The sequence below is a fragment of the Branchiostoma lanceolatum genome, chromosome 5 (genome assembly GCF_035083965.1).
Source record: "Branchiostoma lanceolatum isolate klBraLanc5 chromosome 5, klBraLanc5.hap2, whole genome shotgun sequence".
Taxonomy (NCBI): domain Eukaryota; kingdom Metazoa; phylum Chordata; class Leptocardii; order Amphioxiformes; family Branchiostomatidae; genus Branchiostoma; species Branchiostoma lanceolatum.
This window is the reverse complement of record NC_089726.1, coordinates 14,234,770-14,260,436: the sequence shown is the minus strand read 5'-3', so window position 1 is coordinate 14,260,436 and position 25,667 is coordinate 14,234,770. Positions and strand designations below refer to the sequence as shown.

The window sequence follows — 25,667 nt, the reverse complement described above, 5'->3', positions numbered from 1 at the left end:
TCAATGGGTAAAACTATATTGTACTTGATTGCATGACTGGTTCTTACTCCATGACTTGACAGTCCTGTCCTGCGACTGTAGCTGTGATGGTGCTGCCGGCGTTCATGTGCTGACCTGTGATGGTTACCCGGCTGCCTCCAGACTTAGGACCACGGGTAGGGCTGACACTCAGGATAACTGAGTTCTAAAAGATTGGACAAAGATGAACGATCTTTTTACTAAACAAGTACATGTACTATGCTTTACTCAAAACTTCAGATCTAATGTGGTGCAAACAGATTACAATACAAAACAGTTCAATAAGTTTCTTAAAAATATCATATCAGATAACCGTTGTAGAATATGTTAACTGGCTTAATAGAATGCTTTCCTACTGTATATTATTATCATTTCATAATGCCTGGATACCTACAAATGTAATGCCAACTGTACACAAAAGCTAAATCAAGCCTTAATCATTGATGCTTAACTTAATTCGCCATACTAATTCTTTTGTCTTGTCCAGCTTTCAATAAATATATCTCACACTTAAGGTATAAAAAGCACTTACCACATATGAAAAGTTGGCATTGGACCGTCCATTGTACTGGTCCACCTTAACTTGGATGGGGCCTGCCACGATGCCCTGGGTGGACCCACCGGTCTCACATGTCAACCTGTGGAGAGTGGGAATACACTTGAACTCTTGCCATGGACTTCACATCTCGGCCAACATCATAGATTTTGTTGGTGTGAGTATGGAGAGGAAGGAGTTGTTCAAAGTGCATTGAAAACTAAATTGATATAATATTAAACTAACTTGTCCCCACTACATCAATAGTCTGTACAAAGTACGAATAAATGCAAGAAAGCTGCATCTTGAACTATTCAAGCCATTAATAATATAGATTAGCTCAGACATACTGTAATCATGTACTTTTCCAAACAAAGGATATCTCTTTCCATGTATAGATACAAATAACATCTGTGCCTGTACTTACTGTTCCTCAGGTATAAAGCCAGTCTCCAGAGTCTGACAGGCAATTCCAGCCACGTACACGTTGTTGTCTACCTGGGAGAACTGCTTGCCCAGATTCTCCCCCCTCATGGTTACAATGGTTCCTCCCTCCACAGGCCCTGCCACTGGGGTGAACTGCGGTAGAGAAGATTGATTTAGTGTGTGTGTATCAGGAAAACACAGACAGTTGTCTTCAGCAAGGAATGACTGCCAAGATCAAGTAATATACATAGATAGTCATACTTCATAGGGAATTTCTGTACCTGTAGTACCCTTGGATTGGGACATGTCTGTAGCCTGTCCAGCCACATAGCCGGGCACTGATCCCTGATGGTGCACTGCTCTTGGGCATGGCACCAGCCGCACTGAAACTTCTCATTCGACTTGTGGCAAACCCCGCAGGAGGTGTGGGTCACAGAACAGTTGTACAGGAACACTGGGAATACAGAGGGAACTGTTACTAGCACTGTCAACAGAACTGTATGCAAAGAAATTGCCTTCTTATTATGCACTAGTGTTATATCAAGTATATCATCTGCAGCCAAAACAATTTCAGCCAAAATTTTTCTCAAATGCCTCACTTTGAACAATTTAATGTTTAGCACACTGAAGTAGCTGGTTGGCACCCAATTCCCTACTGGTTGCAGGTTAGGCAGCAGGGAGAAGGTTAAAACCATACAAATAGGGTCACAAAAGTCTGAATCAACATTCCAGGACTTGTACGTGTTAGAATTCCCGACATACACTCCATATTTCTGAGGAAATCTGCAAAAGAAAACTGTCGATATAAGGGTCAAGTTGTTCATATGGCTCGGCCATGCATGAAATAAGAAAGTGGAGAGGAGTCACCAGGTGTATACAGATGAATAGTCAAGTCCCTGAAGTGATGAGTGTTCTCTTAAACTTTGGACAGAAACCCTACTAATTTCTGTCACTTTGGCAATGTTTTATACAATTTTAAAACCGTTGTATAAATATTCAGTGCATAGGGAAATAATGTCTGCTTACCTTGTGCATTTCGCGGGTTGTCTATAATATAGTGCCCGTTCCATTCAACAGAGAGGGTGATCGGAAGACTTAAGACTTTTCTGCTATAGAAATACTGAGGGGGAAAACATTATAGGTTGTTAGGTCAATCACAGAGTTTAATAACAATGATACATTTTTCAACAACTGATGAAAAAGTGTGAGATCTAGCCCAGTAGTCTACTGTAGTGATATTACAAACATGTCTGACTGCATCCTGTAATTGGAATTCACATTCTGTTGCATGTGAAGAAACTACCCTGTAATCCAAAGCAGGCACTCATTTCTGTAGCCCACTGGAGTTCGATAATGACAGTCGGTCTCCCGACAAGTAGAACTTCCCACATATCAGGTATGACTACCGGATCCAAAGCTACATCTCTTGCATTCTGGCACCCAAGACGGATGTTCTCGTTCATAATTTCATGGTCCTGCCAAATAAGAGCCAATAATGGCAAAGAGGAGAGTCTGCTCCTTTGCTGGGTCAGGCACTCTCCATCCATCTCTCCTGAGTCTGGATGTCGCTCGGAATATCAATCAACTCAATCAATACCCGGGAAATGAGCAGCGGAGTGGGGGCATATTCCCACTGTCAGGTGTTCTAAAAAGAATGATGGTCTGTGTAGGCAGCTTGAAGGGACATGTGACAGAGGTCAATGACTCCATACCAGTTTGAATGAAGGAAAAAACTTCGGGTGCAATTGTAATTTTTTGTATGGTACATTAAAAAAAATGCTACTGACATCCAAAAAAAAATTCTTCATCAAGACACCCATGTTTGAAAGAATAGCTCCCATGATTATCTTTTTTTGAAGCTCCCCCAACCAAACCTGTTTGATATCCACTCCATGTACTTCAAGTCCTTGCATTAGTCTGTGATCTAGGCTAATACAAGTTCACCACACAGCAGCACCCCCTACCTGTGCAGCCTGGCACTGCAGGGTTTGGTCATCAAGGACGGTGGCCTGAACTCTCCTCATATTCCCTTCGATATCCAGCACACACTGGAACCCCAGCTGTCCTGACTGCAACACAAAATAAACAGGTCACTTAAGGTCAAACATTTCCCTGCCAATCTACCCACGTCCTCTGGGCTTTTGCACTGGACCACCCAAGACACACCCACTTCTATTGAAATGTAAGGATCTATCAAAGCAAATTGAGAACTTTCTATGAATTCATCCAAGCATTATAGCAAAATAGTCAGCACATACATAAAATGCACACATAGATTACTATCAAATATTCAATCACATGTTCATTTTTTAAACAATCAAATAAAACACATATACCATTCTTTCTTCTAATACTGTACATTGAATTTTAAAACAATCTTTCTATAGAGCAAGAAATATAAATCTAATCAATATCTTTTTGCTGTCTCTTGATCATATATGTATCAAGGCTTGCCACTGCAGTTTATGCCTTGAAAACAGCACAATTGGCATCAACCCCAGGTTGACTTTATCATTGTTCTGTATCCATTTATCCAGACACACAATAGAGTAACACACAAAGCAGTGTGGTCAACTTGTGGTCATTTGCGCATATAGTTTCCCGAGCGCAAGTAACTGCCATGGAAACAGAGTCAAAGAGACACACTCGACATAATCAAGTACTTTATGTCCAAATGACTCTGTACAGGAGCAACATTTTTTCCCTTATTGATGTTCATTTCTGTAGGCAACTGTATGTACCAGTAGCTTATGGCCATGTCAGACACTTTGTTTTTTCAAGAGTATGCAAGCAGTAGTTAGTGATTATCTATTAAATGTTGGATAACAATTTCCTACCTCAAACTATTTAAGAGCCAAGCTCATATCTATGAATGTGATTATTAGGTAATCTATAGTTTAAATCATGACCCTTGTCCCTCCCTATGCATGACAAATACAATATATGTCAAATCCTATTCATTATTAACTTTTCAAGTCTTTCACATCAAAATCCTAGTGTGTTGACTGTAGGAGAAGAGCAGTTGGTAAATTATACCACCTTTCTCCCCAAAAAAGACAAATGTGTCAATTCATGGCATTAAGAAGTGCTGGGGGCTCTTTGTTCGTGATGAAGTATTGATTGTAGCCGTGGCTGACTCCAGCAAGGGGTACTGTTGTGAAATATCATCCATTTAGAAGTACAACTGGGAGAAACATTGTCAGAGCCCAACTGCACATAATAGGCAGTAATCTGTCCTCCAAATTGGATGAAAATAAGATTACAGATAGCAGTAAGTGGGGCATCCTTTCATTTTCTGTTTGTTACTATGGTAACTGCAGTGGAAATCTATGGCAGCCATTGACATGTTGTCATCGTTGATAGATGCTGCAAGGTAACAGGATGACACAATCATCTATCACCAGAGTTTCCAACACATGCATGAGCCATGGTTTAGTGGATATCATCTTTTTATGTTTAGCCATACCTAGTATGGCTCAACAGATTGTTTTTGTTCACGTTCTTCTTCTCCTGCCAAATCTTCAAATGGAATCTACTCCGTCATTTTTGGGCCAAACGACCTGAAATTTGGCATGTAGGTAAAGATGGCAAATACCCTTATGCGATTTTTCATTTCTTTCAAAACAGGCCTTAAAAACATTTTTATGCAGGTTTTTTGGGGCATTTTTAGACAATTTTTATATTTTGGGCTCCTGTGCCCTGGTATTGCAAGCAAGTGACCTGAAATTCGGTACAAGGGTGCCTTGAACATGTCCCTACAGGACTTCAATCACATTTCTGGTGTACATCACTTCAGAATGCTTCATTTTGGGGACTTTTGGACCCATTTTCAGACCCAAAACAGGCCAAAAGTGGTATCCACGTTCCATGTTCTATTTGCTGCTGGCCAAGAAATCCATGTTCTATCTAAGGATCCCCGCATTCCATTTGCTACTGGCCAAAGAACACTGTTCTATTTAGGTTACCTGAGGTCATATTGCAGGAACACACGCAAGCCTTTGCAGTAAGAAGCTCTTGGGGTCTCGCAGAACTTGTAGAGAGAGTTTTTGTACGGGTGATTTTGGAACAGTCCATTTATGCATCAGGAGGGAGATTGTCGAAGTATAATGCTCTCGCAAATGTTGCCTTTCTACATGCAGTTCATATTTCCATTTGCCCAGGTGTTATTTTGGGATAGCCCACTTCTTGCATGGGGAGGAGTATGGCTAAACATGCTGTATTTGCTCAGGGGCAAATGACGGCCTTTCTAGTTTATATCCTGCGATTTCTAATGAAAACTTAGAAAAAATGGTGTGTGGTATAAATGCTGATCTTTCTCTAAACATATTCTAACAGTAAAAATAGTAGTCACATGTACATGTAAATAGGGGAATAAGACACTAATAAAGTAATTCTTGAAAGCTCAGAACATCGGCATTCTAATCACAAGAGCAAGTTAATTCAAATGGTAGTGTGCAAATGTATATGCATTTCCAGGTGACATAGGACTGTTTAAAATAAACAAATAAATACCAACAACATCCAGACTCAAATTTTTAAATCCAGTACATGAAAAATTTTCTGTGCCTGGTCCATGCTATCAGTCAATTAAAGGAAATGAAAGTCTGAATATGATGAATGTAAAATTCTGAAGAAGAGCACTTTGACAAATAATGTCTGGGAAGCATAGTCACAAGGTGTTGTAATGCAGTAGGTTAGAAAACAGTTCCAGATAAGCACAACAAACCACTGTGAAATTAACAGGAAAGAGCAATGGTTGTGTCACATCACAATCAAGAGATATATGTTCTCTATACACATTTATCTTACTCGCATCAAGACAACTCAGCAGAAGGAATACTGTTTTTTGACAAATCTTCATCAGTTCATCTGTATTCTAGGGTGTTCAACAATAACTGTGAAAGCTTCCAAGAAAGGACTATAGTTGGACCTTTTCAAGTTGGCATTCTATTGCAAAGGTGTTTCTTTAAATGACATATACTCTTGTTACTCTTACTTACTAATACAGTGTGTTGTGGAGTAACTGTTGGGTAATGTCTCTTGTCGCCCATTCAGGAGTTTGTACAGCCCATAGAAGGCTAATTCCCCAGTGATGCCAGCTCTAATGGTGGTTTTCATCCACAACCTCAGCAGGGAGGGCACTCCAGTTTATACGCCTCAGCTGTTCTTAAAGAACATGCACAAGCTATAGGATTTTATGTACATATAAGGAGTGGGCATTTTTGAATGGGACCCCTTGTGTTTATGAATCTCGTTGTGTATGATGGAAAAACTACTCTACAAGATATTTCCCCTTCTCCCTGTAGGGGAGGACAATATAACAAGCTTAGAGAAGTAGAAAGTTTTTTTTCCAGAGAGACATTGACCCAGAATCAAGCTGTTCAAAAATTCATCCCTCCTTTGAACTATAGTATCATCAAATACAGGCGGACACGTTTCTTTTAGACAGTTTTAAACAAATCTAGGGGTAGATATGCAGGGCTTAGGTGAAGTAAGCCATGTGATGCAATATAATCAGCCAATGACGTGTGCCTGAAAAGTGAGCGCCCACTGATTAATACCGATCCCAAAAGCTTTCCTGCCATAAAGCCAGATGATTACAAGTGTTGAAGACTTGAAGTACAGGCTAGTCATGCAAGCTACAAATTTCTTCTACATCTGCACTGTGTGACCTTTTACTGACGTCGAGAAGCATCATACATGTATACATAGAGCCCAGATAATTACAGAAGGTTGAAGTAGCTGTCGTGCAAGTCCATGGCTCGTATGAGTTTTAATCATTGCAGACAGTATTTTTTGTACCGGGATCTGCAGTAATACTTATTCACTGTTGTGAGCAGGAAGAAGATAAATTGATCGTAGTGGTATCTTCATAAACAACTTTCAAAACTGAAGTTTTGCTGTCAATGTTAGTGTCTAGTGAACAAATTCCCAAAATTATGTGAAACATTTGGACAAAGTTCACAGCCATGGAAGTCCCTTGAGAACAAGATACTCTCTGGATGGTGTGGACATTTGACATCAATGCCCCAAGTCAGCCTGTAGTCTGGGACATAAGAATTAATTGGAATTTCTTTGTTTGTCAGCCACATCCAAAGAACATTTGTGGATTAAGATCAAGAAATGTTTCACCGTTACTTAATTACAGGTCGTAAGAAAAACTAACAACAGTACGAAATGTTTGCCAAAGGGACTGCCTGACATTTCCCTTTCTTTCTAAGAAAAATACAAATATGTGTAACGTTACTCTGTATTCATACAAATATCCCTATTGCCTGTGGTAAAGGACCGCCTTTGTCCCTGGCAAGGTTCAACCAATTTCGACCATCACCAAACCACAGAATGTGTCCATTATCCTGCCATTTCTACAGTGAATTCCATCCAATTTTCTGCACTCAAGCTTGCACTATGCCTGGAATTCCTGCAACATACAGTAAATTCCCTGGACAGGCCCTCCCTGTGAACCTGAACATGATTAAGGTTTGCTGGCCTTGACAGGAATGTGTACTGCAGGGTGACAATCTTCATTTCATTTCCACTTAGCTCTCCTTTTCTACCTTGCCCCAAGTCACCATCCTGCTATTAAGTTGGGAGAAGATATTCCCTTAGAGGCTTGACCTTGGGTGCACCTCAATAGTTTAGAAACCTTTTCCCATTGATGTGCTTCTCTAGGTACAGCCCAGTGTACACCGATGCAGCATCTCCCTGCCCTCTACATGACCCTTCTGCCCCCCTCCCCACAGGGACTCCCTGATATGCTGAGAATGTCAACAAAGTCAATGCCAAGTCCACCTTGCCAGTGACCTGAAATGGATCTCCCCTAAGGGACTGTGCCCCTGTGGGCAGGAGGAAAACCTGATGGAACCACAGATTCAAGGAGAAGGCACTGCTGATATGTAGGAAGGTACGAACTGAAGACCTGAAACCCCACAGCACATCTTGGAGAAATCTCTTTGGAGCATGCAGCATACATCAGACAAGGCGTATAAGATATAAAAATGTGTAACATTATGCAACAAAATACAAACACAACCCTTTTTTTGACATTGATTCTGCAATAACATTTGGAGTATTATACACATATATGGTACTCAATAATCAAGCAAACAAGCAACCAACTAACCAACAAACACTGGCATAATCCGTGCAAAGTAACATTGATGAAAGTAACTGTTTGGCTGAGAAGTCGTATTGCAGATAACTTCTTCCTCAAAGGACTATATTAGAAATCAATCACTCTCATCAGATATGATGTCTCCTTCATCTGACACTACTTTGGATGTCTGCAGGCTGTGGTAAATTAGTTGAATTCAGAATCATTCCTGTTTTCCAGATCTTTTAATGAGTACTCTGACAGTTTGGATTTAACAAGATTGTGGGATAGGTGTTTGAACATGATTGATGAGAATGCTACAACAAGCAGATCGAAAGAAAAACTTAGCACAAGAAAGTTGACAGGAAAAAAATGTGCACACTGTTGAGCTGAAAAAAATCCACATTAGTTACATGTACATCTATATATTAAACTAAATACTGCTTTTTTCCTCCCACAAATGATAATGGACAAAAAAAAGAAACATTGCCCATCCCTCCCACATGGAGACACATGATTGAAAATTGTCGAAGATATACTGTTTTCATTACCCTGAGATGTGTTGGCACTTGACAGTAAGCCTTCTTGATTCACATTGCTGCCACTGACTAAGCTTGGACTGCATTTCTTCTAACACAACAGTTTCTTTAATCTCTGACACAGCATGAATTTCTGGGCTACAAGTCAGATCTGTCCAGAAGTTGACAGAGACAAAGATGGATCTATTCCTAAAACAGGAAAATCGCCAAGGAGTCACATATATATCTGAAATATATGGCCAAATCAAGTGCTGGCAAGGTCCCCAATGCTTCATTGTGCACACTTGAATCCGATAAACCTTTACAAACATTTATCACATGTATTCCCGCATCCACAAATTGACTGGATACAAGAATAGGTTAGTGTGGATCTCGCATCCATAGATTGACTGGATACAAGAATAGGTTAGTCTGGAGGCAACATTTTCTTGAGCAAAATAAATGATTAATGTAATCGCAGATAAATATTGGCATTCTCAGTTGGTTGATCCTTACTTTCTTGGAACAAAAGCCTCATAGGTGATCTCAAGGTGACGCAGCCGCTCAATATCTGTGGTGTAAACTTAAAGTAAGGCCAATTTGATTCTATTATATGGATGACATCCTCTGGGAACCCCAAAACTGATGCAAGTATGAAAAAAAATGGCAAAAAATAAGTTGCCTTCATTATGAAATCTAAGTGGTCAGGAAGCCTGGAAGGTTGAACAATGTATCATATACCAAACAATAAATTCTTCATTTTTGTTCTTTATCTTTGACTTTGGAATTGGCTTTGGCATTCTATGACATGAGTATCCGTTTTCCGATATCTGTCTTGCAATTTATGGCATATATTTGATACAGAAAGTTGATATCTTTATCTAGTCAAGAGTTTGCTTGTTGGAATAGTTTGAAAAACTTTCTGATACAACAAAACTCCTGATGAATCTGAAGAACAATCTTGTTCTACAGCCTCCAACCAAACCCTTTCTGACCCCAATATGGGTATGTTATGGCAACCGTGTGTGATGTATGAAGATAACACTGATGAAGAGGGATATGGGGATTACATCTGGGGAGCTTTCCATAGAGAAGACTGGAATTCTAATGAAGCTGGAAGACGGTGTACCCATACACTGCTCCCAAATGTCCTCCTTGATCAACATCGCCAGGTTTAAGCAGTTGTGAACAATGAATCACAGTTGCAAATATTTTGCATGGAGGGTTGATTTACAGTGGGAGGTGGAGATTTGGGTGATCAGGGACACAATATCGTGACAAATTGCAATTTCCTGATTCAATCAAGACCGGAACTCGTCCATACCATACATTGATAGATTCATCAGCATACTTTTGATGAAGTCACATTGATCTGTAGATTTGTCCAATGGGTACTGAGCCATGAGAATCTGAGAACTTTGGAAAATATTTTTTCTAGAACAGGAAAACATTACACATTGATGCTGGTAGTACATGAATGCAATGCAATTGCAGAGATGTCTTTGTTGCCTGTGTTTTAACCCTTCCAGAAGTTTCAGTGTTAGGGCTGACTAGAACTGTCTGGGTGATACCAGCACATGTACATTTATGTTCAGTAGTCGTATAAAGAATGTAAAAAGTAATACCAACCTTTGGGATGGGAAGATTGGCTGCTTTCAAAACAATCTCTGTGGTGACCCCTTCTGGGATTAACGTCTCTTCTTCTGAGGGTAGAATCTGAGGACACGAATCTGGACCCTGTGTTTGAAATAAGAACAACATCAGAATGGTCAGACAAATGTTATTCTCCTGATAACAAGATTGACAAGTTAATCATGCAAATTACAATGTTACAATCTTTAGTTCTTCATTCAGTCATTCATTCAATCATTCATTCATTCATTTACAGTACTTTACATAATCCTGAAATGAATAAAAGATAGATTGTATGTGTGTGGGAGGGGGGACATGTACAATAACAGCTTCCAAATGATGTTGAAATGTTACCACTTAATAAATGATGTGAAATTCTGCACTCCAAATCAACATTTATGTGCAGAAGGTATATTAAGAGACTTAAGTATTCAATCCAAGAGCCTGTTCTTAAATGTCAGCCATAGACCCCCTATTTATCATCGTTCCTTTTGACAAGTAAAGTGTTCTCCAACTAGACTTATTATTAATGTGCATGAGGCCTCCAAGGCTAGCCCACACACTGTGCAAGATCGGCCAGATCGGCCAGATCGGACAGTATATGCTCTGACCTAAAAACGATAATACTGTATTCTTTCAATCTGGGAAAAAAAATTACGTGTACATTGGTATTTCAGAAAATTTCATTTCTTCCACCGTGTATTCCTCCAGGAACACTAAATCACTTGGACTTGAGTAAAATATATCATAAGATAGAGCACTAAGATATAATTCTTCAGCAAGGCAAATTGCTCTAAGGCACTGTATGGAATAATAAAGAGGAAAGCAACATCGTGCAGCTGTGTGGTGTGGGAATTATCACTTTGAGTATTTCTATTTTCCCCCTCATGAGTCAAAAGGCAACCACTGATTTTTCAAAGTCCAGAAAAAATTACCGCTAATCATCCTCCTTGCACAATTCATCTGGTTCCTTTTTATGATCATTTCAGACCTAGAAAATGCATGTTATTTTGCGTTACCTTTCTTCAACCCTGAGTCAATTTTTCCAGGTAGGGACTGGTCATGTCTAGAGGACAACATCAGAATTCTCCACCTGTCCAAAATACTGAGCCCCTCTCCCTCCTTAATCCAACTTCACCCTCCCATATTACACAGGACTCAGCCAGGTGTGACCTGAATCTGGCATCACCAAGACTTATGATCAATCAGTCCTTCATGAATATGGAACTAACTTGTTCTGTGAGAAATCTCCAGGAGAAAGTGATGACTCGTATAAACTTCACAGGAAAGGTGACCTATTTGCAAGCCACGGGATAATTCTTTATACTCTTTATTTACATCTATGTTGTTTTGAACTTTCCAACTGGACATAAAACCTAGGCCTTGCAGCATATATGTTGTAAATTATTTGCTTCCGAAGTCAAGGCCTGATGCTCATAATGTCCTTCAAATAAAAATTACCCCATAAGTCAAGCAATAATTCTTCATAGTCCTTGTGTTACATGTGCATAGCCATTAACTTAACAACTGGTAACATGCCGGAGGTACAATGGCCTTTTATGATGAACAGTATAAATCTGTAAAAACTCATGACTCCGAAGAAAAATTTCCAGCTCTTTTCTGCTAACGGGCAGCAGCATATCGGCAATAAATCTGAATAGTTCTCCTGAGCTAAATGTATAATAGCCCCAGAAACCTTTTCTTTTCATTGATCCAATGGGACCATCACAGCGATAGGCAGATCTATTCAAGATGGCTGCTATCTCCCTCTCCAGACCCGTGTCCCTGTCGGCACAGTGTTACCACAGTCCATTTAGGATATTGCTTCTGTGAATCTATCATACCTGACAGCTCCCAGACTCTCATAACATTTCTTCATGCCTTCTAAAGGAGGCATTTGCTACAGACATTCAGAGCAGGTGTTACTTTTTCATAGGCAAATTGTGGTTCTATAACTTCTAAAGAACGAAACACTGCCCTCCCTCCTCAATTAAAGGAGGCCAATTTTATTGAAGACATCATCATATGACACACTTCATACATGTATTAGCATAGTAACATTCATTGAACATACAAGATATTTGAACAGGAAAACATTCCTTAGTCAAACCTACATTGTAGACAATATATTGCTAGTATTAAAGCAGTAGTATTTTTCCAACCAAATTCCAGCCATTGCTCATGAATTTCAAACAGAATCAGAAATTCTCTTCAGCAAAATGAGATTATACCACTTTTAACACCCTGATCCCTCCCTTTGCCAGGAGAAGCAGCCAGCATAATTTGTGATGGTGCCCCATAATCTTTCCTTCCTTTCTAGGGCAGGGAAGATTTGCCAATATTGATTTTCAACTTATATAATTTAAGTGGCTAACCATTGAAGGCTTAAGTCAAGGGTCGTGTTAAAAAGGGTCTTGTACAGGATTTTAATATGGATGAAGCACCTGTGAAGAATGACCTAATAAGAAATTACAAAAATCAACACGACAGGATGAAAAACTCTTTATGGAGCTACACTGACTCACTATATTAACTGACCAACCAGTCATGACCTACATGTTGAATCCTCATGTTAGTTATCTGCACATGTTGCTCTGCACATTTTAAAGACTAAACAACTGCATTAGGTTGTTTCTCAAAGAGAAGTAGGTAATGCATTTGCATATCAGGATTTATTTAATTATGTAGCTGTTTAACTGACAAACAAAAAAACACACACATCATTTGCACTCTCAAGATTGGGCTTTAGATTGAGTTGACCCCCGTCAATTACCAGTAGTCTTTTAATGGAACAGTGTATCTGACCTTGCAGGCTGCTTGGCCAATAAAACATAGGTCATAACTTGGATATAACCTCAACGAGAGCGCACAGCCTCTAGCGGGAGTATAATAGCAGAAAGGCTTCCAAACCCTTATGCATAAGCCAGGGAAACATCACTGTGCTTTTAACTGCATCCTTGAGAGGTTGTACAATCTAACCTTTATTACAAATGAGACCATCCCAATTGACCTCGCTCTTTAAGTTTTTAACAGTATGTCATATTTCACCTCATGGATAACCTCTTTGCCTAAGCTTGGCTTGAACAGTTTTTTGTTTCGATGATTTCTGTTATAATTGACTTACATGTTGTTCATAATGTAGCATTTTACATAAACACAAAGAGACAATCCAAGACTACAAGATGTGGCCACTTCTCACTGATACTCCTACATTCAGAGTATTGGCATACAGAAAATCTTTTTTTATGGTAGAATTCTAGAATGGCCACGTTCCTTTCTGCAAACAAACATCACAAAAGACTAAGATCATTTTTCAGTCAAGGGTATCTACATGTACATTGTAACTTCTTGGATAGGAAATGAAGTTCATAATATATAGCAAATACAAGTTGTCTTCCAAAGTCTTTTAGAATAAAAAAGTTTCAGTTGTCCATACACTGAAAGCAAGATTTATGTGTCTGGAATAGTTAACATTGGACAAACAATGTTGTTTCATACCTACAGTATTTCATACCTGGAGGTAAGTGGTAGACCTGGCAAACTACACTCAGCCAAGAAATGCGGAGAGCCGACGTCCAGATATAAAACTGCTAAAGTGCACCATTCTGTAAGCCTGTTGTCTTCCGTATGAGCATTAAGTGTTCCTCACCTTATGCTCCATTACATGCAAGTTATAGCTTTTTAACTCTGGCATCAGTCATTGTGTCAGGTAAAAAATCCCATGTCATAGTTCCCAGCTAAAGTCTACCCTTTTCTGCACTCTGATAGGCTCTCAGAAGACACTTTAAGAATGGCATGGGATATCTTAGCTTAAAGGTTCTCACTCTGCTGAAAAGGCGATATTTTATTGAGGCACAGAGCAAAGCAGGGTGTTTCTCTCCTGTCTCTCACAGTTGCATTTTATGGTAATGACAGATGTATTATGAATCTCCCAGCAGACAAAATAGCTCCATGTTCAAATTTCCTAGAAAAATACTCAACTATCTCAAACTACTTCTGAAGTTTCTGAAAATGAGAATAAAACACTTGATTAACGAGACCCAAATGATGGAGGAAACTTTGTTTTACGGCTACAGAAAGTAGTGTTGGCATTATCAGGAGTATCCAGGGTGCAATATTCACTCCTCACAGACACACAGGCTCCTCGGTGGCCTCTATTATGTGCTGTGAAAGATTTGAGAACAAATGTGGGGAATGCATTATTACCACTTTAATATCAATCGAAGTAGCGACCGAAGGTACTAATGTTTGAAAGACCAGATCTAGAGGAGTTGACTATTAGACGCAGACATTCTGTCTCCCATCTGACAGGTGTGTAAAGCTGGGTCTGGCATGCATGAATAAAACACAAATACCAAAAGCACCTTAATGGACATCTAGCCTGGGGAATCAAGAAATAAAGTAACTCACTTTGGGCAGAAAACTTTGGCCTCTTAAAAGAATAAAACTGTTAAGTCCTACTGTTCTGTAATAATGTGTGTGCTGGGCATGTAAATGCGCATTATTTTGACCTGGCTGTTCTGAGCTTTTCTGGAGGTGCAACTGGAAGAATTGACCAATTTTAGAATTTTTTTATGCTTCTTTATGCTACATGTACCCGTTTGCACAGCCCCTAGGACATCTATCCCAACCACACCCGTACATTTGACCTGTTGTAAATTAAATGTACTTCTTCATAATCTTGCAAATCAGTCAATAAAAAACACAAGTGTATTGTGTTGTATCTCAACATCATATGGCCCTCCAAGGATTTTGTGACTAATGCACAAGTGAGACTGATACAGGAAGGGAGGTTTTCTGTCCCACTTCAAAGTGTAAATATGGCCAGCATCCCACATGTGCCCAGCCTTTGTGGTGACACAGGGCTTTACAAGATGGGAATACAATTTCTTCTGTTTATATTCTATGTATGCTCTTCTATTACAATTTGCTGATAGTCAGACGGAAATGACTATATATATAGTACATAATGTAACAACAGCCAGAATACAATATCATTGACTAAATAAAGAATACTAGTAAGTGATGAGTGTTTAAGTATTTCAGTGTATTAAGTATTTCCATTTCTGTTATGCGCAACGCCTGTTTCCATGTATTGCTAAGATCGAAAAAAGATCCATCATTTTTGGAAATGATGAAGTTAGGTTATATTTCATCAAAAAGTTTGCCCCAACATTGTATTTTACATGGCACAAAATGTAGGTCCAAGGCCAGTTGGACTGACCTCTCTCTGTTCATTCTGTGACCTCTTGGACACATGGCCAGTGGCAGCAGTGACCTGTGTTGACCCAGCTATCTCTTCTTTTCACAAAATCTACTTCAGCCAAGTCAGGGACAAAGGCCATGACATCTGTGACAAAACAAGTAACAAACCATGAAGATGGGCTAGGGGGCTCCTTTATCCTGCAGATCACAGTGGGTGCCACGAGCCATTCATCAAATGCTTAACAGTGCCAACCTTGGTCGATATCCATGGTATATTGCTATTCAAAAGGCATCCTGCTGCTTGATATCAATGAAAAATCACATTGCTCAACTCCCATGAACTACTGAGTTGCTAAGTTGGCAATATTCCAGACATGATGACATAACACAGAAAGGACAACAACACAAACAAGCTGAAAGGAAAGATTTCTGGGAATGTGGATCCACATCCATGTGGACAATACAAGTGAATTCTTCTGAAAGTGCCATTTCTACATTTCATGCCTGTAAAAACTAGGCTGAGTGTCAAGTGTCATCCTGTTTAGTTTCAGGCTCTACCTTAACCAAAGGGTAGGTAGAGCCTGGAACTAAACAGGATGATACTCTGGATGTGTAAAACTCATCGAGCTATAACAGCAGACCAGACAGTTACCCATGCCGGTTGCATGATGTCAGATCTCAATACAGAAAGTTGCTGTATCAGACTATCCACCAGGCGCATTTGCTCTATGCATGCAGTCACCCGACTCCAGGGCAAGTTGCTACATCAGGCTTTGGCGCTGACAGGCCAGCACCTTGCTGTGTAACCTATCCTGACATTTCATAACACCAGGTCCCTGATATTGCCTACTTATACAACAGCCCCAGCCATGTGGAACAGAGTTAACAGACTTGGCCTTGGGTCTGGACATGTTTGATAGATGGAACAGATTTGCCACCAAAATAAGAAGGCAATGAGAGACAAGCTCAGTGAACCAACCACTAAATGTCACCTTCCCTTGAAACAACTTTTGACAATGAGAAAACACTAAAACGTGCCTAGGGAAATATTAGAACTTTGACGAATACAAGGCTGTTGAACTTTACTACTTTTATCATCATTTTCTTTCTAATTTCATTAATTTGTCAAAAGTAATGTGGCAATAAATTTTAAGTTCATTCACCCAACGCTCTTCAAGATTTCATAAAATTCTCATTACTTGTCAGAAGCCATAAATGTTTCATAAACAAATAGATCTACAAACTTTTATCTACCCAATGAACTTCAATAAATTCAAACTTAGATAAACATATGCTATGACTGTCCTACGTTTTACAGAGGGTTGGTTCATATTGTGCTTGTTGAAAAGAGCTAGGGGAATTTCCTGGGTTAATGAACCTGTAAATGCTGTACATAGTGAAGAATAGCTCTTCAGCGAGCTAAACTGGATTGATATCACTTTCACTTTCAATTGCATCTTCAACTATCAAGTTGCATAAATAGCAACTAGGTTCAGAGCCACACATGATTTAAATCTTTCAACAGCTGCAGTATTGAACCTTTTCTTGCATCAAACTGGAAATACACGGTCTGTTCTGTGTCACAACTGTTCCAGCATGTTTTCATAAAACATAACTGTTCCTCCCTCTTTCACCACTGGTGCCCACTGCTCCCACCTGCCTAAAGACGGGGACCGGTCTGGGATAGGGGGCTTGTCGGAACACTGCACGTGTCATAACAGAAACTTAGAAACTACACATCTGCTTTCAAGGTAAGTTCTGTCAATCAGTCCTGAAATAACTAGAGCCTAAGGAAGTAGCACTGTCAATGACTCACCATAAAAACCTGCAACATGACTTACTTCAGCCAATCAGAGTCAAGAAAAAAGAGTCACTTGTATGTTATAATAAGATACATGTTTTGATATTTAAATTAAGGGATGGTTTCATACTAGTACATGTATTTGAAAGTAACGGTAAAGTATTTTTATTCATGTCCACCATGAGGACATGTAGAATTCTTTCTATTCCAGAAGCATAGAAAAAATGGCATGATGAAATTTCAGAGATTCCTTAAGTTTGTCAACCTCACATGGATGCTACTACATGTAGTACATCTGCCACAAAAGCTAAAAGTAAATATTTCTTAATAACATGAAAAAGAAGAGCCTTTAGCACCATCTTATCCTTCTCAGGGTGAGGTCATGCCTTCTGCAATGAAGTTGCCATCAAGGTCACACAGCATATGAATGATATCCTCCAGTCTCGAGTTAATCTTCTTTTTGAAGACTACTTCAAGACATCCTAAATTGTCTTTACCTCATTAACATATCTATTCAGAGTTTTGGGTATAAAGCTGGTGTTCTCAGTCCTATCGTTAGTCACTGACGAAAGACAGTGGATACTGTCTGAAACGTCTGACTGTTTCAAAATCTTATCCAGTTGCTTGAGTAATTTTTTTTTTGGGATATCCTCCAGTGTCAATTTCTCATCTCTCTAATACCCTGATAGATGCAATGATTCTGCCTCTATGATTCTGCCTCGAAGTTAGGAACTTCCTGAGACACTTCCAGAGGAATGCATATAGGAGGTTTATGTCATGTTGGGTCAAGCAGAGAACAATATCATTACAAGCATAAAGTTTACATATCCTTCTAAGCTCAGTGCATTACTCATGTTAAGTACAATATCAATGTACTCATACATATTCTTCAAGAATTCTGATTCATGCGTAACTCCTAAGGTAATAAGGAAGTTTTAAAAAAATGGCACATCGTAAAAATGACCCTCAGCAATACTCAGTATAACAACAGACAACTGTGTGAATCTATTGCCTGCTATATCATGGTTACATATTCTTATTGATAGATGTGTACTGGGTCACTGCCCGGCTCAGAATATCATCAGCATGGCCAGGTCAGATCACACTGTCACCTTTGAACCACTCTTCCTTTCTCCATTGGGGAGGATCATTGGATTTATTAACTGGGCCTGGGGTTATTTTGACCTATTTAACACCATCAAAGGTGCAGTCTCCAGGTAAGATTGTAGGACTGTGTGGAGAAGCTCCATCACTCTATTCAATTCACTGAAGTAGAAACTGACAGGCGTACCTCTGAACTGATGTCTGACCTATTTTGCACACTTCCACCCATCACTCTACCAGATTTATTTGCAAAAGGAGGACACACTAATGGCAAGAAGAGCTTAGTGGAGAGGTTGTTTTGCACTACATGAAGAAAATGAAATTCACTTGAAAGCGACACCCACTTGCCCTATTTCTGAGAAAGGCCATTTCTATCCCATCCTTTTGACACCTGTGCCAAGACGACACCCACGCCAAGACACAACCAAAGATGCAGAAGAAAATGTGTGTCTTGGTGCCAAAATTTTACAAGAAGTGTATGATTTGGGGGTTTATCACGTCATCAGTTCTGGAAATGCATCGTCCCATTGCTTCACCATAGCTAGCTCTTATTGATGGCTGACCTGGAATTTTTTGAGGCGTACTTGAGTGCTTTATTGACCTTTGAATGTCACTAGAGGGGATTGTGCTGCAGTATGTAGGTCATTGGGAAGGTTGCAGACCTCATTTTCTTGTCCTTGCGACATGCCCATTGGGATGCTCAGCCTGACACTTTCATTCACCAGCGGAAATAAGTAACTTCCAACATATCCTCAGGGATGAGCTTTTCAAAAGAGTAGAATTAACCAATCATGTCTGTCATGGTTGGCATGAGCTGCTGTCTGATGGGTAAAGTAGATACAAAACTTGGTCCGAAAATTTGAAACTTTGGCAAAACGGCAAATTTCGTCTGTACTTAGATAAGGTAAGAACTGGGCTAACTAGTTCATCCCAACAATTTCCTGCTTCCTAGAGAAGGGAATCCTCTGTATTCCACAGAAATTGCCAGGTCTGCATTGGCTAATACACCTTCGTTACCGTTGCCTGCCTGATAGGTTGGAGACTTGGCGATTCTTTTCTGGCAAATTCAGTCTACCAAAGTAATGGCAGCCGTTTCCACACAATCTTGCCCATTTCCCCTTGCCGTAATGAAATGCACTTTTGATACAGATTTAGGATTTTACTGATAGGCATCTGATGAGACTGCTTGGTCGAGACCTCTTGACATGGGAAATTGACCACGGCTATGTCTTGCAATTGCCTGGAATTGCTGTAGTTAAGCTTGATGGAGTGCTGCCTGAAATGGTGGGATCTTCCTGCAATGCACGTGGTACAGATAATTCAGAGACAATGTCCACTTCCACGGCTAGCTCTCTGTGACTGATCATTGTAAAGATGGGGCTCAGGACAGGCGAGCCCATCAAGTGTTGGTTATTACTGTTGGAGGGTAACTGTGGTCCGTGTAGCTGATTGTTAAGGTGACTGACTACTGGTGATCAACAGAACTGCATACTTCAGGTGGTACCAGTGCAATCTACAACTTCTGTTTGCAGTAAAGGTGGCTTAAGCAGCTGCGGAAGATCCATCTTGTTTACATCTTCAGATCAGTCATATTCTTCAAAGTATAAGACTTAATCCTCAGAACAAGTTGGATAAGTGGTAATGCTTTTTTCACTTTGAAATAATGTATTGCTGTTTATCTCTTTCAAGGGAATCCTCAAGAGATCTCATCACTCCTACAAGGATAATCCAAAAACCAATATTCCTTTACATCCTGGGCACCAGTCTAGCTTCTGTTTATATGATATTCATTTGTTTAATAATTAGGCATTCTGGTGTCTAAGACCTCAGTCTCCCCAGCAGTAAATCCAATAAAAAGGCATGAGGAACAAAATTACATGTAGGTCTGGAGCCAAGAATCTGGTATTTGGAAAGTGGGGGTGCATATTTGTGTCTAGACTGGAGAAATTGAGTTGAGATTAGATACACTATTTTGTTGTGTCAACTGGGTTGCTCAGATAGTGTTGAAAACCACAGTTTGCTAATTTCTGGCCTTACACCTGTTTCTAGTGCAACACAATCTGGCTGCAAATGAGCCAGTTCTGTTCTGAGTCTTGTCAGTTCACTTTCCCTGTCATAACCTAACGTACTGTTTTACAAATCTGCATGCCAGTTAATGATGTTGTCCATTCTTTTAAACTGTGATCATTAACTTGGTATTTACAACTTTGTTAAGTCAGCTAGCTTGCCACATCCTTCAGGAGAGTTTTTTTGATGACGAGTCCTTTTTGTTTGTGAAGAAGATAATGAAATTGGTGACTACTAATTGAATGGGAAATAGAAAAGACAGCTCAATCACTATTTGCTTTTTGTCACAAAGTTATTCCCTTTGGAGACAATGTGGCAATCTGAGACCATCCTTGAAGGAAATTGCCAGCTTTGTAAATGTCTCAACAATCTTTATTTCATCCTTACCATGTAAGATAAAGGGGTTAGGTACTCCACTGGCGATGTACCAACAATGAATGATAATAAGCAGCATCCAAGCTTCACCTTATTTCTGTATTCATACAATTTCTTTGATACAGTTTTGAAACTCCCTGCAAAAAAGGCCTGATGAAACTGTCGTCTAAACCCTCACCACATACAAATACTGCCAAATGACCACAACTGGCAACAAGGCCAATCATATGTAAAGATCTAATAGGACAAGTCAAGGGTAATAAAACCTTTAGAAAGCTTCAGAATAATCACTCTAGTCCTAAACATGGCTATAGCTCTGGGCCCAATTACTGTTAGTCAAATACATTGTACAAGGAATACTTGTAAACACATGCTCATAGACAAGCAATCAATAAGCCAGCAAACAGCCACACAATCCAGCCTTGTTTTAACAGGTCAAAACAGGAGGTCACACAAGTTAATTATGGGTAATAAGAAGTAACTCAAAATAATTGGCATGAATGGAAAGAGTACCAATTACCCACAACTTCCTCTGGTAATTGGCTGTTATCAATAATTGCTTGCTCTGTAGAAATCCCAATTACACAGGTTGAATTGGATGTAAGACAACAGGAGAGAAGGGCAATCAACACACCTGCACTCTCCAATTACTGCATTACAAGCTGGTACTGCCTGCGGTGTGGCAGAGTGCCTGTGTAACGTATGGACATGACAGGTCCCTCTAATCACCATGCTCATTTCATGCTGACACGGTCCTTTATAATCATATGAAGAAGGTACGATCCTCCTTCTGGTAAAATAAAGTAACTTTAACGTCTCACTTAATGACATATTCGAGTAATCAATATCAATATGCACTTAAATCCTATTTACCTCACAATTTCATCAATGTCTCCACTATTCAAAACTTGGGTTGAAATCAATAACACAAAAGAGCAATAACACCACTTTGCTTTCCTTGCAGTGAACCTACTGTCAAGATGCTCTCTGCACACATAAGTGGACAGACTTTAGATTACACAGTGCAATGACAAAAAATTTCAGATCAGCAGCTGAAATGTCAAACTGGTTTGAACTGTTCTACAAAACTTTTCCCTCACTGTCCCAACAAGCCTACATCAGTAACTATTTTACTTGAAAAGTGTAAAGACGTACACACAAGTTGGATGTATCACTATCAGGTGAAGACAAAGAAGAAAGTTTGCCATAATCAAGTTTGTTGCAGCGCAGCAGGGTTAGGAAATTGGCCGATCTACCTGTCATGGATGGGTAGAGTTTGGTCGATGAGAAATAATATTCCGATTCGCATGTCGCTAGTGATGACTGATTGTTACCTTTTTTTTCGATGATGGATCACGGTTAGAGTTTGCTGTTTGATCACAGACAGTGCTATGGAAACGTGTGATATCTTTCTGTGTACTTCTGCTGGATTGACATTACTTATACCGACGGTATGTTATCCTTACCAAGAAAGGAATGACCACAGTGTTTGACTGAACACAGCCGACAGGAAGAACAGATAGCAATGACAACTGATGCATGTACAGAGACTGCCCGGTTGCTTGAAGTGTGGGAGTTGAAACAACTTAATGTACAGTATCATCTCAGCCATGGAAACAGGATCTTCACATGTCAGATAAACACAGTCATCCCATTTGTCTTCCAAGTCATCTTGTCTTACCGAGTTATCCATTAGTTACTCTTTAGTGTAGCTTCAGATGTTGAACCAGCCTCTGAACGAAGTTTCAAAGACTTTGTAATTGTTTTGAAGTGCTTTCCATCTTGTAGTACAGGCATTTGAATACATAAAATACCCTTTTCTAGTAAAAAATATCTTACAATTGGTTGATGCGGTCGAACACTTGTTCTTTTATTGCCCGGTTGAGTTCATGGAAAAACAACTAAGGTGACCATTTTCTCCTTAAAAAAAGGATGATCTTAATAAAACCTATTTTAATTGCTGCTCCATTCATTAAAGAAGGGAACACATAAAACAGTGATGATACTATTCAAAGTATGTAACCAAAGGTGCAAATTTTCATCAAGAACTACATGTAGATGTGCAAATTCAACTTGTATCAATGACATGATTTGTTTCTGTATACCTCTGCTGGACTGACATGACTTGCAAAATGCACAAATGTTGGACTTATGTGGTTAAAACTACATGCCCCATATTTGCATTATCCTTTACAGCAATTTCTACCTGAGTCAGCCTATGTTACTGATTTATTTCTGGTGCCAGTTAGATAGATGAGTTTTCTACATCTTGAACAACTGTAGCAACTAAATCTAATAGAAGGAATATAGCTTGGAAATATGAAATATCACCCATGGCCTTCAATTTCATACCAGAAACAATGAAGCTGACTCCAGAGGCCTGTTACATCCATAAAATATGCGCGCCTGCATCAAGATTTGGTTTTATGTATAACCAGCTGAAATCTTACGAGACTTCTTGGCGTCACGAGCAACGTCAGAGCCATCAAGTTCCTTTACGTGCATTCTGGTAATTTCACTTTGGACTGTCAATTTTCATTGCAGCAGTGTCCCAGAGGACCTTCCCTAAATGTGAAAATAAAAATGCACAGAAGAATGTAATGGTACAAAGTGTTGTGGCAGAGTAAAAGTGTGGTGATGAAGTAATAACTTCAGGGAGCTTACTTCCTGAGATGATGAAGGCTTCCTTTTAGTAAGATAGAATGCAACTAAAAAGTAAAACTTGTTGAAAAATGTTTCTTATGGGGCTCAATGTTTTAACTGAATGACTCTTGGTGAGTTGTCCAATTGTTAATGGTGTGCATAAAACCATTTTGACTTTTTCCTTGCAGGTATGTAGGCTTATTGATCTGTGACCAAGACATCATCAAGCTGATTATATGTGAACACTTCAGAACTCTACACAGATAAGGAACCGTCTATCATACCAGAGGTGTCGTATTCATATCATAGTTATGAGTCTTATAAGCCCCTGATGCAACCGTGCCTGATTCATGTCGGGCAATAATCTCTCATCAGCTTCAGCTATGGCTGCAGGCTGTGTCAGACTCTCCAGTTTTCAGCATTCAAGTATCTGCATGATCTAAAACTTCATGTTGAAGTTTTAATGCATCACTAATGGAAGCTTCACTTTGCATCCCAGTTAGCTGCGGGCTCTAATTCCACACTGATAAAAGGACTTTCCTTTTCCTTTGTAATCCTGGAAAGACATGTACTTTGATCCTCCAAGAGCAATACCATTGTGCACACCAATCAACAGCACATAGCTTTCTAATTTTCTCTGTCTCAGTGGGGGAGCTCGTAAGTATAATTAGAGCAATAACAAAAGGTAATAACAGCCTATTAGCTCTGTGACATTATACCTTTCTAGTCTGAAATCTTGCTTGTCTGGTTTGTAATTACCCAAAGCACTTGCAGCTGAAACAGAAAGTGGGCTAGACTCAATAAAGTCAATAAAAAGGTCCACATGTAACAAAGCTATGATTGCTGTTGTATGGCATGTAACTAATTTCAAACAAAATGTCTGAGCATGAGGGAACTATCAGTATAAGGAAATGCGATGACAACAACAAAACACAAAATTATTCAAGGAGTCAATAGATGTTCTTCTGTGTTATCATAACTTGGCAGTTTTCTTTCTTCAACAGCCCTTAGCCTAAAGCCAGTTACACAAGAGAACAACTCTGTTGCCTTACTTAAATCTTCCTTTTTCTCCTTCCTTTAACCAACATGACCTTGGTGCTGAAGTTGCGGATGTTAGACTTTGAAAACTTCACATGACAAATCAGCAGCACTTCCTACTGTAACAGTAATTGTGAGTTATACAACTACCAGATTAGGTCACATTAAATTGTTGTGTAAATGATACTACCAATGCCCTTTTTGCCAATTTCTTCCAACCATCAACACTTTTGGAACCCTCCTGATGGTTTAATGTTTTTCTGACAGCGATCTCAGACAGTTAAAATGATACTACCAATCCTATTTTTGGTGACCCCTCACCCCAAATCACATCTTTGTCACTGGTTAAACAGACATAGTGGCGGGTAAAGCTGGGATCTGTGATACACAATGGTATACTTGACCAAAAGAACATGGCTCAAAATCAATACTTCTCTTGTATTTCTGGAAAAAAATAGCCCACGTAAGAAAAAAATGACCTTATCAACCACACCCCACTCTACCTCAAGGATTGGCATAAATGTACAGCAGGTAATGTCAAGACATTATTGGAAAAGCTGCAAAGCATTGCATCAGCTTCTATCCTTGCTTATTGTTAGACCAAGGTACTTTATCAGAAGAATATGGCTCAAAATTAGTATTTTACCTTTATCTCTTAATGTCATGAAAAAAGACCATATAACAAAAATATGACCTTATCAACAACTTCCCACCTCAAGAATTAACATACAGCAGCCGATGTCAAGACACTCCTTGCAGTATTACCTTTTTTCGCATTTATAAGAATGTATTGCACATAGTAAGCAACAAGTGCATAACAGGACCTCCATAACTCTTGTCAGTTATCGGCACTGAAAGACTGAACTTGGTACAGACACAACACAGGAAACACTCTCCGGCACGGTCATTAAAGGGGAAAAAAAGACTTTCAATTTCGGCAGTGCGAGGAATGTCAGTTCAGATCATTCCGTCACAACCTCACACCTGTAGGGTTTATTTGTACCTGTCACATAGATTCAGCGTGAATGCCGTATTTGTGTGATATCAACAGTTATCCCAGGTAACAACTGACATACAGATGCACAGGCCTCCCCCTGAGAAGTAGCTTTTGTGCTACATGTGTAATTCCATTGACATTCCATCAATCTTGCTGGGCCATCAAAACCAACTGTGTCACTGGACTGACACCGCAGAAATTGAATTTCCCCTCAA

At 39.5% G+C, this 25,667-nt stretch overlaps 1 protein-coding gene across 9 annotated transcripts in view; it reads right to left on the bottom strand.

Moving 5' to 3' along the window:
- Positions 1 to 25,667, bottom strand: part of LOC136435325 (plexin-A2-like) — a 147,921-nt gene that overhangs the window by 14,642 nt on the left and 107,612 nt on the right. For all 9 annotated transcript variants that reach the window (XM_066428717.1, XM_066428725.1, XM_066428724.1 and 6 more), the window contains exons 10-16: positions 10,220 to 10,327; positions 2,944 to 3,048; positions 2,006 to 2,099; positions 1,261 to 1,433; positions 981 to 1,132; positions 551 to 656; positions 48 to 184 (exon numbers count right to left, since the gene is read on the bottom strand). In XM_066428717.1, the coding sequence (XP_066284814.1) occupies positions 48 to 184; positions 551 to 656; positions 981 to 1,132; positions 1,261 to 1,433; positions 2,006 to 2,099; positions 2,944 to 3,048; positions 10,220 to 10,327 (875 nt within the window). The remainder of the gene's footprint in view (positions 1 to 47; positions 185 to 550; positions 657 to 980; positions 1,133 to 1,260; positions 1,434 to 2,005; positions 2,100 to 2,943; positions 3,049 to 10,219; positions 10,328 to 25,667) is intronic.